Below are 20,124 nucleotides of genomic sequence, written 5' to 3'. Positions count from 1 at the left end.
AATGGTACCCAACTCTAGTTAATTTTCACTGCCTCCTAATTTCCTCATCAAGGATTGCCTAATTTCAATGCTACTTTTTTTTCCTCTTCTCCTTCCTGGTTGTCTCTTCCGGCCCACCCTCCATGTCTGGACTTGTGTATCCTCTGTTTGTGAGTCTGGAAGCTTTTTCCTAATCCAGGCCAGTCTAGAGACTTGTAAATGCCAGCTTCCTATCCACACTGGATCTGAAATACAACTTCAGGAAAGTTCTCTCTGCCTTAGGATTCCCCATGTACATGGAACCTTTGGACAATTCTGCTGTAAAAGTCTAGCAAGCCTAAGTACGTGTAAACTGCAATTTCATAAAAGCTCAGAACTCGGGCCAAACACAGGCAGATTTTCTTAGAGACAGGAAAAGCCCATCCCTGAGAAAATGGGAAAGAAAAAACATCCAATCTCCTGCCAACTTCTTTCTCCAAGTTTCAAGTCCTCACAGAGACTATCCATCTCATTCTCTCTGATCTCTTTTCAGAAACAATAATAGTGACTGAAATTAATAAAACGAAAAATAAAACTGAAAAAAAAAACGAACAACCATAGGCAATATTGGCCATGGAAGATAGGAACTCAATTGGTTGAAGTCTGGCAATGTTAGAAAAGTAAAAAAATAAAAATGTTGAAAGTGTTTGCTATCCTTAATACAAATGCCTGTAAGAGGTAAATTCACAAGAGGGCAATATACTTTTATTCAGGCATATGCATGAAGATCAAGCTCAAACGTTTGCTCATTGTGCAATTATTAAATGTTGAACAGTATTAAAAGTAGCTTTGTTTAAATTAATGCTTATCAGGTATTTAAAGTGCCCAAATGTCACAGTGTAGTAAGTATTCTTTCTGTAAAGTAAATATTTAAAATATTATTAATCAAAGATTAAATATTAAGACCATGTTGACTTATGTCCTTGCAGTATTCCTTAACAGTTTTAATAGTAGTGGTAAATAAAAGGTTTTCAGGCTGGTGGAAAAGAATTTTTTAATTCAACAATTGCTCATAAGTTCTGTTATAAGAATATCCATACAATTATTGAGAAATATGCACATTTCCAGAGAATGCATACTAAAAAATTAGGGAATTAACATCTCAAAAAGCAGTACTGGCCTGTAGAAGAGTGACACAATTGCTTTGCATTCATTTTCAGCTCCAGTCAAGTCTCTTGAGTCTTGGAACCTCATCAGACTTTGTGCTTGGATCCTAGTATAACGGATCCATGGGATCTTCAGATTTTCTCCAGAGCCACGGTACACTCATACTATCTTTTTGCTGTTTGATTAATTATTCAAGCTAAGACTTTCTGGAATAAGGCTGATATCCCTGGTTCTAAAACATAATGTCCAAAGATAATTCTACAAGCATAAAAGATTCTCTAGGTATTCGTTGTTAACCATACAGATTAAATCTATTAAATTTCTGGTAAATTTCATTGCTTCAAACTGCTAGCAATTTTGAGATAAAACCTAATTCACAGAAATAAGCAGAAGGTAGGCATGCAGAAGTGGAACAAACCTCAAAAAGTTAACTTTTATGCTTTGATATGAACTGTGCCAGAAGCTGTAAAAATAATAGATGTTTAACATGCTCAGAAAATCTTCAGTGAAAGCATTCAATTCTCCATTATTTTAAAAACAAAATCTAACCTGAATTACGTTTCTATTATTTTACTATACAAACACATACTGAATTTGGACAAACACATTTGGAGATTTAAAATTAACCTCAGCAAAATATTACTATCAGACTATTTGTCTTAATAGACTGTTTTTTTAATTGTTACATAATTTTTTTTTTTATCCACATTGCAAAATACAGAGACAGCAAAATCCAATAATTGATCCGATTGGTAATTAAAATCAGAGACATCTGTATTTTGAAACAAGGGGTTTAGAGGCTGACAGGATAAGATAACTACATGATCCTTGGGGTCCCTTCCAACCCGGGTGATTCTGTGATTCTGTGATTCTGTGATCAGTACATAGAGACACATGCTTTATATGAGAAGACTGTATGTTGAGTGCAAATGTTTTCCCCATTTTGTCTTGATTGGAATGTCTTATTTATATTTCAAATTATTATGCCTTATAGCGTACAGACTTTGTCCAGAGTAACGAAGCACCAAAAGTAACTTAAATTCAACATCCCAGAGCACTAAATTGAAAACTAACAAAATTTACTTGTAAAGAGTCCAGAGATTTATAAACATACATTTTTTGCCATCATCTACTAATTTTATTTTGAAAACATTTTATTTTCCTCATTGTCCTGTAATGTCCTCTCCAGCTTGAGAAGTTGCTAAAAGATGTAGAACGTAAGGTTCTTTTTGGAACACCACTTCTCTGTCTCCCCTGTTTCTTTTTTTCCCTATCATGTTGAGAAAAAAAAAAAAAACAAAATCCTTTTACAGCTCACATACTTTTCTTTCAACTAGTTGGGACATAAAGGTTTCCTGGAACTCTGCAATATAAATGTAAAATGTTATATATTGCAATGAAATTGGCTCAATATTGCAATGAAATTGGACAATACATTTTACTGTAACTATACTGAGACTACTCAAGAAGTCTGTCCCATTAGAAATTAAAATTTCAATTTTCCCATTAGGATAAACTCCTTTTCAATGACCTGGGGCTACTGCTACGTGACCTTTATATGTACTCTACAACTTGTATTCCAAATGCATTAATAACTCATGCATGTCATTTTAAAGTTTCCATGGTGGCAATCTGACAAAACATCCATAAATCCAGCAGAACCATACAAAGCATGCCTATGTTACTGTAAAAACATCTCCTAGAGTTACAGTATAGTTTTCAAGAATCACAAAGAAAATAACACTTTGGAAAAAAATGGTAATTTGTCAAGCTATAGAGACCTACTTTCACTCTGTTTAAACATACTTTTTCCACTAGCAAAGGAAGGAAGAGAATGAGCAAGCAGAAAGGAATGGGGAAGGTCCAGTTGTACACTCAAACAATGTTTCTTTTCTTCTAATGATGCACAAAGTAAGAACTGACACTTTGTTTTATATGCATCTTTAATAAAAAAATAATTAGCAAAACTTTTTTTTTAATCTTTGTTGTGTAAAGCATTATGGTCAACTACACTATAGAGGTAAATTCAAAAAATGAACAGCAAGAGGTATTTTCATTTACCTGCCCAGAAGATAAAAAATTATCTTTACTATATGAAGTATAGCTTAACAAATAGAAAGACTTCGCTGAATTGGATATATTGTAGACTTCCTGTGAACACTTTTGTAAATTTTAGCTCATTCAGCTAAAATTTACCTTCTTCGTCTCCATGTTACTTGGCAACGAAAGCAACAATCTTCACCTTTTCACTTTCAATGATCTGCGATGTGGACTAAGGTTATAAATCTGAATTCTGTTTTCCCTCCAATAATACTTTATTCTGCAGTCCTGAATAAGTCAGCTACTTTGGCCTGTACATTAAGAAAATGACAAAAAATACCGTCTACCGCTGCTGAGAACCAGTTATCGTATACAAGTTGCATAAATAATTTTTTTTTAGCCAAAGAGATGTAATGTTTGCTTATAAATATATTTTTCACAATTAGAAATTGTACATAATCTGGTGAGCTTTGTAAACATTCCTATAGCTATGAACTTAATCACTAAAAATCACTCATTTAAAGCTTTAGCATCCACTATCAAAGACTTTTTGTCATATCTTCTCCACTGTATTCTAAAGAAATTGGTGTAATCTGTCTTACAAAAATGTGGTGATGTTTGCACATGTAGTTGCGTCATAGGTCTTGCACTGCAGCTGCACCACCAGTTAAAAGCAAACAAAAAACTGCCTTGAAAAAGATCACACGTTGAAGAAAGACTAAGTTTGATAATGCTTGATTTGAAATATAGCTATGACAAGACTGAAACATAAGACATTGCATAAGATCTCCATTCCAGTGACCAAATATGAAGGGTATCTTTAAGTAACGAAAAAATGATAACCAGTAGCTTGGTAGTCAAACTGTAACATACTCTATTTGATCACAAAATATGAACTTGCATCAGCCAAAGCATCATGTAGCCAGTTCACTACCAAGTCAGATTTATCTCCTCTACAGAGGTAAGAGCCCTCAGCTTTTAAGAAGAAAAAATGGAAATACATACCAAAAGTCTCTCCTTCCATTCCAATAGGTCCAGGCTGAGGAGTCTCTCCATTTTTCAAGCAGTTATGAATGTATGCTGCTTTCCACCTGGCATACTTTCTGTGCTGAACATTCTGGGAAAGGTAAATGGCCAGTTATTTTAATCACTCACTTCTTTGACTTAATGTATTCATGGAAGTATCATAACAGGTTGGTACAATGGAATACATTTTTTCTATTGCTTCTCCTTCCATTTCTGCAATAATTTTGAATCTAGGATATTCCATCCACCTGTGCATATGCAAAAAAAATGCAATTTTTTAAAACCTGTATTTTTCATCCAGACAAGAGATTATTAAAATGCTGGCACTTGAAGCTCATTTAAGGGTAATGCATGTGAAATTAATCAGTGAATTAAAACATATATAAAAAGAACAGCTCTAGTAGGATCTCAGAATGAAATGAAAATGCACAGATCTTCAATTAGTACAGTATGTCAGAACAAGGAAATCAATAATACAAACATCATCTAGCGTGGAAGACAGTGCACTGCATAGTAATTACTGATAGTGTTCTTTCACATATATCCCCATAAACTTTATTATTTTAATCTGAAATAAATAATCATCTGAAACAGAGTGCAAATTCCAATCAATAGCATTGGATTTTTTAAAATTACATTATTTTAAATTACAAGTAGGTATTTGAAACCATTAAAACAGAAAGGTTGGTGTAGTTGTGGACTAATATGGTATGTACAGGATATTCTAGATATAAAATATTTTAATATAATATCTTTATAGCACTACTTAAACCAGATGAAAGACATCAGCAAGAAATAATAGGCTGTTCATTGCAAGGTTGAATGTGAGGCATCTTTATATAGGATGTCTAGTCTCTTTATTCCAAACAGGGCATTAAATAGTTTGGGACCAACATAACCAGATCTTGTCACAGGCTTAGAAAGCTAAAGAACTTTTGTTTGTAAGGAAATTCTACTAGCGGAAGAAGAGAATCCTATAGCACTCATGCATACAAGAAATAAAAATACTTTTTGATTAGTTATACAGATTTAGTTGGCCTGACAAATATTAGCACTTATGTGATCAGCACTTGCTGATTCTATTGCAAACTGTGAAGTATCACTGTTTTTCCTTATTTATTTTTCAAGGTTTTATTCTTCCTTTGGCAGTTTTTGAAAATTGTCTCCACCAGTCACAGAATTGAATCACAGAATTGTAGGGGTTGGAAGGGACCTCCAGAGATCATCGTGTCCAACCCCCAAGTCCCCAGTCAGTAGTAACTTTCCCTATTTTTTTCTCTTTGACAGAAGTTATCAACTATATCACTACATTTCCAAAGTGAGTTTCTTATTCAATTAATTTAGCAAACAACACTTCCATTTTAATTCTCAGAACAAGGAATACTTTATTAAGAATATCTGCTCCACCATATCCAATATTAATTCTCCTGTGGAACACAAACAACAGAGAGCTGACGAGACAACTAACTGAAAAGTTTGCTTTAAAACTTTTATTAAGTACGTTTTAATAAGAGGAACTGCAATCTTGTTCATCAGTTCTGGAAAACTTCTTTGACTGCACATGTTTTGCTGAAGAATGCTAAAACAAATCTATGCTTCTTTGTTAGAGAGTATTTTTTAAATATTCATGTCCAAATGATCAGACATCAATCCCTTTTTTTTTTTTAAAAGTAAATTCATGCCCTTCCAACTTAACATACCACCTTTTAATAGTAAAATTTATTATAACACCAAAAATATCTATTTTAGCTAAAATTGTATATAATTCCAACTCAGTAATTAGCATTACAGATCTTGCTTGTAGGATGAAAAGGGGAAGGTGGAACAGGTAGGAACCTTGCAACATTTCTCCCTATAATCATTCTCATTTGACATAATCCTGTATTCATGAGGCATTACAGATATTATTAGTATATTTTTAAGACATGAAGCATCTTCTAAAAGACAACTGTTATCTAACATTTCATATAATTTGAAATGCTTACTACAATTTCTTATGATTTAGTAACATGAATTTGACTACAGAATTATGACGTATGTTCTCTGAAGCTCATATTCATGAACTATTTTCAAAAAATTGCAGAACTATAACAGTAACCTGCAACTGTGCTAGGAAAAGCAATCAACTTACACCAAAATCCCTAATACTTACCTCTTCAGAGAGCTCCCCAAATACTGTCAGAACATCTATCAGGAGACTGGCAGTGTAAAAGGACTTTATCATGTTTCTGTGAAAAAGAAAGCATTTCATTACCTCGGTAATATCATCTTCTTAGGATTACTTTTTGTCAGCTTTCATTCTAGATTGGCTAGTTTCAAATCGATTGTCACTTAAACTTTCTTTTAATCTGATGCTACAAGATTTACTTCATGATGTCTATATTTAGGAATATACTGAGTAGTCTTATGATCACTATGAAAAATTCTTCAGCAATTTTTAAGGCAGGTCATAAGTTCTGCACTTAGTTTCTAATTTGGAATGTTCAATATAGGACATTGGACATCCTGTACTACCTAGGAAAAAGTCCAGCCAAATCATCAGTGTGCTGTAGTGACCACTATAACTCAAACAACACGCATCATCACAAACACTTCAATATACAATTTCCATATATTTAACTAAGTTCAGTATCAGTCTACGTTTTAGAAGGTTCACCAGTATGTGAGCAACCACTTCAATAACACAAGATGAAGGATACCAGTTAAATGGTCAAGTTAGATACCAAAATAGTAACAAATGGATTTTTCTGAGATGCTTGCAGTCAAATTAACAAGAGCTTGGATAGATCTTAATTCTTACAACAGAGCAAAGATTTTCACCTACTTATGAAACTGCCCAGCTCTGTCTTCATTGTCTGCATATAAAAACATTTTCAAAGCATAATTCTCCACATGAGCAGAACCAACAATTTCCTGAGTAATTGCTTCATTATCACCAAATTGTTTTTTCATCTGAAAAAAAAAAGTTGAAAAAAATATATTCATTACATTATTAGACCCTAGCACTTTAATCTAAGTCAAATACAAGAAGCAGCTGCTGATTTAGTACAACTGAAAAGAGAAACCATAAACACTAATTATTTTTAAGATCTCCAACTTCTAACATAACAAATGCTAAAGGACCATGCCAAAGAGCAAGCACGTTGTTTTAGAGAGAAAAATATTAAGTAGCTCTTCATACTATCTTCTAGTCCTTTAAAAGAAAAATTGAATCTTAAAACAAACACAATGATACGTAACCATAACATTCTGAAGGAATAGCTACGGATATTTTTCCCCTTACTATCCAAAAGACCAAGTGTTCTGAAGCATGTATCACAATTAAGCACAGTTCAAATTATAAAGTACGGTTTGTAAAGGTACTGAAGGGCAGAGTCATTAAATATCATCTCTTCTGCAAAGTATTTCACAGCAGTACATTATACCTTTCACCAAGTCCAAGCCCCACCTTAACTGATCTAGTGACCTATGGATTTACTGGAATTTTCAGTCTAAGCAGCGTACTTCATTTGAAAGACCTCTTTTCAAATATGCTGGACTACAAGAATCCCCAGGCTTCCTAATAAAAATCAGCAAAGCAAATAACCCACTAACAGTTACAACAGGTGGATTTACAGCTTCTGAATAGGCTTACTGTTTGAATATAAGGAAATCTCAGGTCATCCTCAGAGGACAAAAACAGGAACACTGCATGATATTAACCGGTAATCTTTATTTTGCCAAGATTTAAAAACAGTATCTGAATGGCTGTTATTTTTCAGAGTGAGCATGAGGAACATTCAATCATGCAAGCTGTATTTCCATAATATTATTCTCTTGTCAACTTTTTAATACATAGAACGTTTTAAAAAAATATTTCAGTAGTAAAAAATAAACTTTGTAAGGGGTATTTCAAATCTGTAGACTTTTGTCAAACTCATACTCAATATACTTTTCAATAATTATTCACTTTACAAATTATAGTGCACAGGAGAAAAACAAAATTACACTTCATAAGTTGCAGGATATATATATATTTGAAACAAAATATTTAATATTTAATTACACAGATTTAGAATAGTATGAAAATTTTTGTAAATAAAAACATTGAGTAATTTCCACATGTATCTACATCATTTTATTCTCTGCTACTATATAATTCAGGATCATTTGCAGTTGTAAGTTTCTGTCTTAATCCATAAAATAATCAATTACAGCAAGCCACAGAAAGCTGCAAGAACCATTAGAGCAGATCTGCAACACCCCTTTGTGCCCCCTGCTGGTACAGGCAGACTGAAACTGGTTGCTATTAAATTACTGTAGAAGTACTACTAACACATTAACTTGTCAATATGCTCAGGCTTCCCAGCTCTGAAAATGCTTCATTTTACCTGCTCCAAAGCATTCTGTCCTATTTTCCATCACCTGGCTACATAAAAGGAACTGACGTCTTAGCACCAGCTGTCACAATTTTATCAGTAATTCAGGGATTAAATTATAGGTTTTTCTAATCTTTCATAATTTGAACAGGAGTAACTGAATACTGAAGGCAGATTTGTTTGCTGCAGTATCAAAAGGGATAATATAAGCCTTCAACAGGAAGTTAAATTTATGCTCATGCATGCTTACACATGCACATATATACAAACATACATATATATACACATACACGCAGTTTTACCTCCTCTCAGTTCTCCTGCTTATTTATTATTACACACAACCCACATTCTTACAGTATGTCCTCATACAGAACAGTTGCACCAATGAATGCTGACAGAGAAAAGACAGCATTTGGAGAAGCCTCATTAGTCATTAAAATACCATGAATATTAAAATATCATGAACAATTTCAGAGGACAACAATAGATTCTACTTACAGCTTCCAACTGATCCATAAGTTTAGATAAAAATTTGCGGCATTCTGGGGTTTTACTATCAATCTTCATCCCTGTTTGCATTGCATACAAACGACCTTAAAGTAGACAAAACACAGAAGAAAAAAATCAAGAGTGCGTGAGTAGCTAAGGCAAAACCCACAGCTCAGTAAACAAACTGCATTCCCCATCATATCTGAAAGACAGACTCAACAATGAAGCAATACACGAGTACAGTGAAGCTAAGCACTGACAGGTAGATATAGTCAAACTTCCAGAGATACGTAGGTTGCTTCAAAAGTATCTGTCATAGTTTCAGCTGGGATGGAATTGTTTTCTTTGGAGATAACACGCTGATGTTATAGTTGCTGCTGAGCCAAGGCCATTTGCAGTGAAGGGCCTATGGAGCTGGAACAGAACAGAATTAGGGCAGCTGAATTAAATTGGCCAAAGGGATACTCCATACCATATGACATCATGCGGAAGGAGTTCTGAAGCAGATAGGGGCTCATCTCACTCTCTTTTGCTGCTTGGGAGGCTAGGTGGGCATCAGTCAGGGATGGTGAGCAATTGCTTATGCATCACTTGTTAAACGCATTTCATATGTACATATATATACACATACAGAGTCAATTATTTTTCTTTTCCTTTTCTCTATCTTAGTAAATAGTTTTATCTCAACCCAAGGGTTTTGCTTTGTTTTTCTGATTCTCTTCCCTATCCCACTGGGAAGGGGGGAATGTGTTGACTGTGCGGTGCTCAGCCACCTGCCTGGTTAAACCACAACAGCATTCCTCCTATTTATTTTCATGGAAACTAGAACAGAGACAAAGAGCATAATAACACTGATAGAGCCAATCCTCAGCTACAAAACTATTTTTCAACATATTCACCACCATTAGCCATGCATCTTCTACCAGCGATGAACAAGAACCTGCATGTCATGCTGCACCAGTGGAAGTGATCCACTGTAGCCACCGCTGAAACACATCACCCACTGCCTCACTGTGCTCACATCCACAATTTGGTCTCTCCAGAAACATTCAGCAAGTGTTGATGAATGTCAATAGGTGTCATTTTTTCTCCACTGAGGAATTCAGTGACACACCTTTGCTTCACATGCATCTCCACAACAGATGTCATTTTGTCAGGCTGCCCCTCTGCTGCCATCTGATGCATAGCAACAGTATAGTCAAGAAGGTTCAACTTCTACTGCCATACCACCAACATCCATCTCCAGTGCATAGGTCAACATAATAAAATAGGAAGCATTGCTTTTGAAGCAGCTCTCACATCGGGAAATACTATTTCTGAACATATTCCTACAATGAGAATTCCTGCTGATTTCAAATGGATGACTGTCTGCATCACCATGATGCAATACTACCTGCTCTACTAAATAAACATTATCCTCCTATGCAACTCTTTAAAATATAAGCTTCGAGTCAATTGAACACAAATGGCTTTCATACAACTCTCATGTGTGTATACACACACACACACACACACATACACACACACACACAGTGTAAAGACATGCCTCAAAAAAGGAACTTAATGTAGAAGGAACTAATTAGCTTTCTAAGCAAACCTGATGTTTAAATCAGACAAAACAGCCTTTACAGACCTTTCCCTATGTGTAAAGTTTCCAGGCTTTCCTATGACTTTAAGAATGAATGATTACCATCCTCTGATTAAAACAAATGAACAGAATTACCAAAAGCCATGAATTTAATGTAAGCACACAGTAGAACTTTATATGCTTTGGAAAATAGCAGATAAAGCCAAATAAGCATTATTTACTAGAATTAAAATACACAGACAAGGATAACATACAGGTCATTCAGTAACCAAGCGGAGAACATTCTTCCACAAAACCACTCTAATTTAACTCTCATGCTTAATGGTCAAGGAAGTCCTGCAAACTACTTTCAAAAGCAGATCCTGATGGCACATCCTAATGCCTCTACCCTTCAAAGGATTTGTGCTAGGGAACATTAACTGCCTCACAGCTTTATCACCTCTTAACTTTCAAGCAGCACATCATACAGAGATAAAAAGAAATAGAAAGAGCCTATTTTCTTCCTCCCAGGAAATATACGTATAAAACCATCTGCGCCTAACCTGATGCTTCCTGTGAAACAAAACACTATATCCTGAAAAGTTTGCCTGCATTTTCTGTCCATTATTAGCTTGTCAAATAAAATAAGATTTCTATATATCACTATCTATGTCCTGCTTGTAAGCATCTCAATTTAATTCTTTTTTCTATATTTTAACAGTAGTATTTCATGTTTCATATACAACACTCAAGCCAAATACATTCCTTATATAGGACAATAAAGCTGAAAAACTTTTGAACAGTAAAGCTGTTGCGTTGTCCAATCATTTAAAGACAAAACAACAACAACAAAAACACAAAAAAACAACAACAACCCAAATCAAAACCAAAGGACTTGTGCTCTCTAATGCCCACTCTCATGTTAATAATTGGTGAAACAAGAGAGTACCTTTCTACTCAAGTTTTCCATAAAGAATAACCATTTAAAATTCTACTCCAAGTCAAAATTCAGGAACAAATTAAGGCCATGAAGAACTGAAAGAACTCATCATGACCAATGAAAGTTTTTGCTGTGTAGTTATTATACAATGCTAATATTAAATTAACTACTGATATGTAGCTATTTATCTTCAGGATGTCATGTTAATATTTACATTATGCAGTTGATATGTGTAAATTTAAATTATATTCTAAAGAAATCAAAACACAGAAAGACACAGATTCATTTTTAAAGGCACTCACATTAATTTGAGTCTACTGCCAACTAAAGTACCATAGTCATACAACAGTGCTTATAATCTTCAATTAAATTCATTTTTATGTACATATTTTACTGAATGCTTCTCTGAACACATTTTATTATATGACTTTATAATATAAAACTTCAGAATTTATGTAACTATGCTAGGCCTACAGACTACCCAGATGAGTTATTTCTCTTTGACAGATACAAATATCAGACATTTTCAGAGAACAGTAAACTAGTAATAGATTGTTATGCTTTATGGTGACATCAATTTTGCAAACCCCTGATCATTACTGAATACAGATTTCTGTAATACACTGAAGAATGTCTTCATACCTCTTCTAAAATGATTTTATATAAAAGAATTCTTTGTTTCCATATAAATGGAAATCTTGAGGACCAGTTTCATCATTATAAGAACTACTTATTTGAATCTGTTACTCTTCTGTTATATACATACAGACTGCTTTTTCCACATTCATCAATGATATATCTTTCTAAACAGTGAAAGCAAGGTAATTGTTTTCCTTGATAACATCCCATAAGGTGTATTTACAAGACTGTGGCATCTTCCTACTTTATAGGCAGACCTGAAAAGCCAGTCCTCTCTTCTCTTTGGATTTCAGAGGCTGAGAAAAACCTCAGAAACTCCTTGCACTCCAATGAAAAAAACAGAAGAGCTTTGAATACTATGAGAATGCAGCTCAGAGGACAATAGTTACAGATAACATTTTCTTTTTCTCTATGTAAGTTGGCACTGTGGGTGACTCCAAGCAACATTCTCTACCTACATCACTTTCCTATTAACAACTCTAGAATCAAGGTGTCAAAACTGGAGGCTGGTAATGACTGGCATCCCCCAGTCATTGGTCTTGGTCTTCAAAATCTTTATTAATGACCAGGAGTGTGGGATCAAGTGCACCCTCAGCAGTTTCATAGATGATACCAAGCTGAGCTGTGCAGTTGATACAACAGAAGGAAATGATGCCATTCAGAGAGACCTGGACAGGCTTGAAAAGTAGGCCCATGTGAATCTAATGAGGTTCAACAACATCAAATACAAGGCATTGCATTTGGGTCGGGGCAACCCCAAACATAAGCCAGCAGAGTGTGCTTGCAGTCCAGAAGGCTGACTGTATCCAGGGCTGCATCAAAAGAGTGATGGCCAGCAGGGCAAAGGAGGTTGATTGTCCTCTGCTACTCTGCCTTTGGGAGGCCCTAGAGTACTGTATCCAGGCCCCAGAACAAGACAGATACAGAACTGGAGTGGGTCCAGAAGAGAGCCATGAGGATGACCACAGGGCTGGAGCACCTCTTCTATGAAGAAAGAACGAAAGAGCCAGGCTTGTTAAGCCTGGAGAACAGAAGGCTCTGGGGAGATCTCACTGTAGCCTTCCATTACTTGGAAGGTGCTTATAAGCAGGAGGAAGACTGATTTTTTGCATAGTCTGACAGTGATAGGACAAGAGGCTTTTAAACCAGAAGGGAGCTTGGCAACTTCTGATACTAAATTTCATCAGTTAGAAGCCAATGTGCTGAAAAGTCTGATATAAAAAGATAATTAAAACAGTGCTTTGTGGCCGCAAAAATTTTCAAGATTTTAAAGCCTAAATAAAGCATTCAGAGAATGCAGCCACTCTTGAAAATAAGTTAAATGTAACTGTAATCTCTATTCAGCTCTATATCTATATCTATATAATCTCTATATCATCTTTGTGATGAAGGTTTAGAACACCAGAGAACAAACACACAAATACAATTACTAGGGCTTTTATAGATCAGTGCATAAAACAGCTTTTAAGTGCATAATCTGCATTTACAACCTACATTTTTTGTTTCCCTTATCCAAACCAAGCATCAAAAAAGATCTTCAGGTGGCCAACAAAAGGAGCAGATGCATAAATAAAGGGACAAAAGAGGCAAAGACAACAACATACTGCTTATATCTAAATGTTAATATTTTAAGCAGAGCTAAAGTCACTTGCAATTTTTGACACACAAAGACAGAACTGTTTCACCAATCATTACCTAAAGAGGGTTTGCACTCAGTTTGCAGACAGGACATTTATCTTCAAATTCATAAAGACTTGGCAAGCAGTCATTCTCAGAAAAATGTTTTGCCAAGGCAACTACAAAATTTATGTCTTGATTTGTTGCCCTTAATCTTTGTTCTGTAAATACTAAGTGTGGGTGTGCTGGAAGGAATTATACAGCAAGCTTTACAAAAACCTCTCTGCTTTTATTTGTCACGAAATACCATGTTATTTTTCCTTTGCTAATGCACAGCACAATTTTAGAGAGAGTATTTTGTCTTCAGTATGTGCTAGCCATTCATTCCTAACACACATTAAGTTATTTCAGATTTATATTTGGGAAACAACTGAAACTCCTTCCACTCCCACTTTAAACTAGCCATGCCAACTAAAAATACTGGAGAACAACACACTGATTCCATATTCTCATTTCTGTCCTATTATCTAGCTTTTACCTGGTCTACCAGGATTTAAAGATTATTGTTCTTTTCCCCCCAGCTGATTATCTTCTAATACTGAAAAAGAAGTTTATGTCGGGAATTACTCTTAATATTCTTTCCATTCACTTATTATACAATTATAGTAAATATTTACAAAATCATTTCTATTAAGTTTTCTTCATTTTTCAATTCCAATTAAGAGATGAAGGCATTTTTACTCTGCAATATATATTATTCATCCATATTCTACACCTTTCTCTTCACGCCATCAAACCACTGACAAAAGAAAAAAGTTTGCTAACCGGCACAGAAAAGCAACAGCCTCAATAGAAACGTGGGCAGCAGGGGACATAAAAACCATGAACTTGGATTGTACTCAAAGAATTTTCATAAAGAATGCATCAAATGTAGAAAATGAATTATTCTTGCTTTCATGAACATACCACTTTCTGCATGAAGATTATGAATAAAGGCTGTTTCTCCATGGCCAACTCAAAGTTTTTGAAGTAAGAGACATTAAAATAGATTCAAGAGCATTGACAAAGTTTGAAAAGTTTTACACATCCTCTCCATTATATGATACTGAAGGAAATTGGTGAAAGTGAAGGCAAGTATTAGGCTGTTAGCATCAACTCAAAATCTGAAACTTTCCAGAGAATACAAATTACTTACTTATTTTCAAGTGAAATTAGTTTAAGGAGAAATCTAGCAAAGGAAGAGAAGTGTGGGCCACAGGGAAAGAGGCAATAGCACAAAATTTCACTAAGAAAGCCTTTGTATAGCTTTTGCTCTCAGTACTTTCTTCTCTCTTTATTCTAATTAATATAATGAAATTAAAATAGAAAAACTACCTCGACTATAGAATCTGTAGTAATTGAGATCTCAAGAGGGCAAAAGTAGAAGGCAGACACTTTGGACCAGTTGTGCTCAAGTCATACGGATAAAACGCTTTTAGTGATTAGATCACAATTTGAAGCACTTCTGCAGAACGCCTTCCAGTTTTATTAAAACCAGAAGAAATCTATTTTACGCACACAAACTACTCTGTGAAGTGAACCAAAGCACTCTAAAGGGGCATGACTGTGAATTACGTTTCCAAAATGCACTCGTGCTTCCTGACCTTACCTGCCTACAGCATCCTGTGCTGCCCTAGAAGCACTACCAGTAGGCTCAGGAAGTTGATCCCTCTCATTTACAAAGGACTAGTGAGACAAGAGTGCTGGGGTCAGTTCTGGGCTTCCCAGGACAAGAGGTAACTGAAGGGCAAAAAAGACGATAAAAGAACTAAGAGCATCTTTCTTACCACAAAGAGCAGAACTGGGACTGCTAGGCCTTGAGAACACTCAGGGTATCAGCTATTGCTTTTCTGATTTGAGAAGGGAACTTTAAGAAAAATTAACAGTATTTTAATCATAAATTAGACAGCAAATCTATATTCCCAAAGTTCTGACTCTGTCATATTCCATAAACTCCGTTTTGTCTTTTTTTCCTCCTATAGAATTGTGTTTTTTAGAATTGGTTTACATTGAAAAGAGTATTTCATGGATGTCTGATTAAACCTGAAATTTACAGTCAAATTTAACAGATGGGTATTTCTATTAAGAGCTGAATGACTTTTGATTTAAGACTAGCATTGGGGAGGAAAAAAAAAAAATCAACAACAAAAACCCAAATACTTCCTTTGCTTTTCTCTCTCACAGAGTCCCATTAAAAAAACAAACAAACAACCATCAACACAATAGCAATATTCTTCAGATGGACTTTTATTGTGGTTTTGTATATGAAGAATTTGAGAACAGTGGGGTTTTCTTCACACCTTTTTAGATAGATCAAGTCTACTGATTTGCATTAATGAATTCTGAAATGTGCCACACTGAAGAACAAAAACAATCACAGTCCTGCTTTGCAGAAGCTACTAAAATATGATTTCATGCTGCACTGACATTGGGTTTTAGGACCCAATGTAAATTGCATTGTAGGTTGCATATCACTTAGCACCTATGTTTTTTTTTTTGGCAACTCACTGGTGCTCTGTCAATGTTTTCTTTAATTAAAACATCAATGAACAACAAGTACACAAGTATTAAATAAACAGCACAACCAACCATCTTTGAAAAGATTTACTACTCCAACACTACCGAATGCCTGAATAAATGGCTATTAAGAAAACGTTTGCTGTAAGTATAAACGCAGATGTTTTCAGAAGACAGAGCTACCTCTCAAACCATGCAGTCCTTCAAAAAAGTAACTTTTCAATAAAACTGTAGCACAGTTTAGAGACTGCTTCAGTAATTACACAGACAAGGCATTTTTTATCAAAGCCTGCCTCCTTGTGTTTACACCACAACATCTTCAAAGTAAAGAGTCACACTCACTTCAGTTTTGTTTCTTTGTTGGTTTTGTTTTGTTTTTTAAAACTTATTTTACTGACTACAAATCACATATTCTTTTGGCTGTGCAATCTATGTAGCCTAACTTCCTGGTATTCCCTTATACCTATTCAATCAACTGAAAACGTGACCCTGACATGAAACACCTACAGTATGACTTTAATCAATAAAATAATAAGAACTGTGAAAAAAGTGTCAGGTGGAACAGTACAGATATTAACAGAAAGCGTTGATTATAACAGTCCTGAACACTTGATTAACTACAGATTTCCGATCTAAGAGGAGAATCATCTTGTGAGATTATTGTGTACAAATCAACAGCTAATTGATATGTGAATTTGAATGCCCAAAAACATGGTGAAGCGTGAAGGGTTTGCAAGGAATATGCAGAACCACAAGAAATAAAACTGGATCTTAATTTCAGCAGTATTTCTAGAAAGTAAAACATTAAATGTGGTAAGCTGCACAACAGCATCCATGTTATTCTGTAGTATTTTATTTTTCATATTGAAAACAATATGGTTGCCCAAAAAACACAAAGCACCCTTGCTGCTATCTGTATTGTCTAAAACAGAGGTTAACACCTATTAAATTGTATTTTCTTTAAATCAACACAAGCCAGCAACATCAAAATGAATGAATCCTGCTTTCTCCCTAAGCTTGTTCCTTGGCTTTACACAAGAACAGCTGTTTAAGCAGCAGTGCAATGGGCCCAGCTGAAATATCTTGTCGTTGTCCACCATACAATTACATAAAGATTTGCCTCAAGTATCTTTAGAGTAGGAATGTGAAGCCAGAGTAATACAATGTCTTCCTTGGGTGGCCGTTCTGGTTTATGCTAACTTAATGCTTCAGATGAACTCAAAAAAAAAAAAAAAGTGAGAGAAAGTTTAAAGTGATACATGCCAAAGAAATGTGCAACTGCCATACAAATTCCAATCTACAAAAATACACCTTTGGCATCAATAGATGCTGAAGATACACAGAATATTAACACGAGCACTAAGTAGTTCCTTCTGACATTTTATTGCTGTAGTACAGACAGTAATATTTCAGGTTGGAAATACATCTTACCAGAATTCAGTTCCTTCTAGTATTCAAATCAGCTTCTGTAACAGCTCTTACTTTCAGAAATATACAAGTAGAATTAAAAAACACATACCCAATAGATATTCACACTCAAAACAACAGTGCCATGAAGATGTTATCATTAGGAGGAAAACTTTTGGCTGTAGATGACCCACTGGTGGCAATAGTCCAAAACTAAAAACACCTTAACTCACATCTCCAGTCTGACAGTTGCATTCAACATATTACTGAGTTGTAGATGTTCCCCCTCATGCAGCAGCTGTGCAAGCAGCCCTCTGGCAGAACTGCAGCACTGTCCCATCACATGAGCTTGCACCACAGAGTCCTGTCAGCTGACTGCTGTACCTCACCTCCAGTCTGGCCCTTGCCATATATCTGGCCTTGCCATATACCTGTTTCCAGACACACACAGCAGTGCTGTGCTGGTGCATTCCAGCACACAGGTAGCTTTTCTCACACAATTTGTTACTGAAAATATATACACCCCCTCTGAAGTGTATTTCAAAAGCTCAAAACAAAGATGTTCTGAACCTTTTTTCAAGTGAGAAATATTTCTTTCTTTTAGCTCTATGTAAAATAAATATATTGAAAAAAGAAAACCACATAAAGACACATAAAGACTTCTGCTGACTGCAGTTTGAACCTATTTATGACCTGTTAGCTTTAGGGATCTTTCAGGTGTTGTCATCAACTGTGACACAGATGTTGAAGGTGACTTACAACAGTCTGACATTTCCTGGTAAGAGGTGTAAATCCTTGAGAAAGGAAGGCTCACAGCTCACACCCTGACAATCAGTGGATTAGACGGGTTAGTCTGAAAGACTTACATAGGAGAGAACGATTTTTGTTCTTCTCATTGCAATGAAATTGAATAAAACCGAGCCACTTCTCCCTGCTTCAAGAACCCCAAAGAAGTATCAGTACTAGCTTGACAGAAAACAAACATCATTAAGGTTGAAGACTCTCGATTCCAAGTTGCTTACTCAGAAACAGATCACGCAGGAGGCCTTTTCAGCAGGAGAAAATCTCTGAAAAGACCCCCGGGTTAGTTTTGCAAGATATCTGCTAGAACTATCTTAAGGCAGAATGCATTTGCTCTACATACGTGGGCACAAACACCTATTCAGGCTTCAGACCTATCTGCTACGATGCTTATCTTTCAGAAACAGAAGAACAGCGCACTGAGGCTTGCTACCGGGAAGAGCACGGCACCGCCCCAAAAAGAGGGCCCGACCCGCACCCAGCGAGCCCCACCGGCGGCGGAAGGAGAACGCTGCGCCGGGACCAACTGCCGCTGCCCGGGGGGAGCGGCGGGGTGGGGCGGGACGCGACCAGCTGGGCCTGGGGCAGGCGGGACGGCGCAGCGCTGCGACCGCAGCACTCACAGTAATACGCCACCACCGGCTCGCGCTTGTCCAGCTCCTGCGCGGTCCGCAGATGGTGCTGGATGCTCTTGAACTGCGGCGGCAGCGGAGGAAGCGCCGTGGCTGCCATCGCGCGGCGACCACAACAACAACGGGCTGCGGCTGCTCTCGCTCCCGAGCTTGGAGCCGGTCGCTTCCGCTTCCGGCGCGGGGCGTCGGGACGCGTGCGCGGGGCTGCTGATGGCGCGGCTCCCGGAAAGAGCGCCCCCTGCTGGGCGGGAGGCGTGATGCGTCGCCTGCTAGCTAACGGAGGCCCAGCCCATGTCGGGATCCTGGTGGCCCTAGTAAGCGTGTCCGGAGGACGAGAACATGAACAAACGTCAAGGAGTGCTTGTAGGAGTTTAGTGTAGAAGCTGGCTGGCGCAAAGCAGCTGTACATTTGACGCAAAGGCAGTCACGCCATTTTCTGGGTGTACTGAATGTGTTTCACTGAAGATGATGGAAGAAGCAATTATGGCTCCTCGTTAAGTGAGAATTGAAGCGGGTGTGATGTCTGGCTAGAGACTAAGCTGACTGCCAACTCATGCGCCAGGGATTGCGCTGAGTGCTGCTGGAGGAAATGAGGCAGGAAAACAATGAAAAAGTGAAAGAAGCACTTACAGTTTTTGTGTAAGCCACAGAAATACTTCTTAGGGTGTTCTGGGAGACAGACTTCATTCTGTAAAGAAACAGAATCATATCAAAGAAACCCCAGGTTTATTATGTAATTCTTTCCATAATAGGGAAAAAAAGGATTCGGGATCATCTCAAGTAATTGCTAAATACTTGAGTTAAAATCAGCACCATGCTGAAACACAGGCATGCTATGAGTCTCGGTGGGAGTGAGGGTGGAGGGAAGCTGATTGAAAGCAATATAAATGATGACAAAACTGGTGCAAATTTGGCAGAAAGAGAAGT

General features: G+C 36.5%; 1 protein-coding gene across 1 annotated transcript in view; it reads right to left on the bottom strand.

Annotated features, from left to right (window-relative positions):
• The window catches only part of VTA1 (vesicle trafficking 1), a 28,463-nt gene extending 9,096 nt beyond the window's left edge, over positions 1-19,367 (bottom strand). The window contains exons 1-5 of the mRNA XM_048936360.1: positions 19,189-19,367; positions 9,048-9,142; positions 7,016-7,143; positions 6,344-6,419; positions 4,171-4,282 (exon numbers count right to left, since the gene is read on the bottom strand). Coding sequence (XP_048792317.1) covers positions 4,171-4,282; positions 6,344-6,419; positions 7,016-7,143; positions 9,048-9,142; positions 19,189-19,297 — 520 coding nt within the window. The 5' untranslated portion in view covers positions 19,298-19,367. The remainder of the gene's footprint in view (positions 1-4,170; positions 4,283-6,343; positions 6,420-7,015; positions 7,144-9,047; positions 9,143-19,188) is intronic.
• Positions 19,368-20,124: the final 757 nt, after the last annotated feature.

The sequence above is a fragment of the Lagopus muta genome, chromosome 2 (genome assembly GCF_023343835.1).
Source record: "Lagopus muta isolate bLagMut1 chromosome 2, bLagMut1 primary, whole genome shotgun sequence".
Classification (NCBI taxonomy): Eukaryota; Metazoa; Chordata; class Aves; order Galliformes; family Phasianidae; genus Lagopus; species Lagopus muta.
Note: the sequence above shows the minus strand (reverse complement) of the source record. Positions and strands in the feature narration are given on the sequence as shown.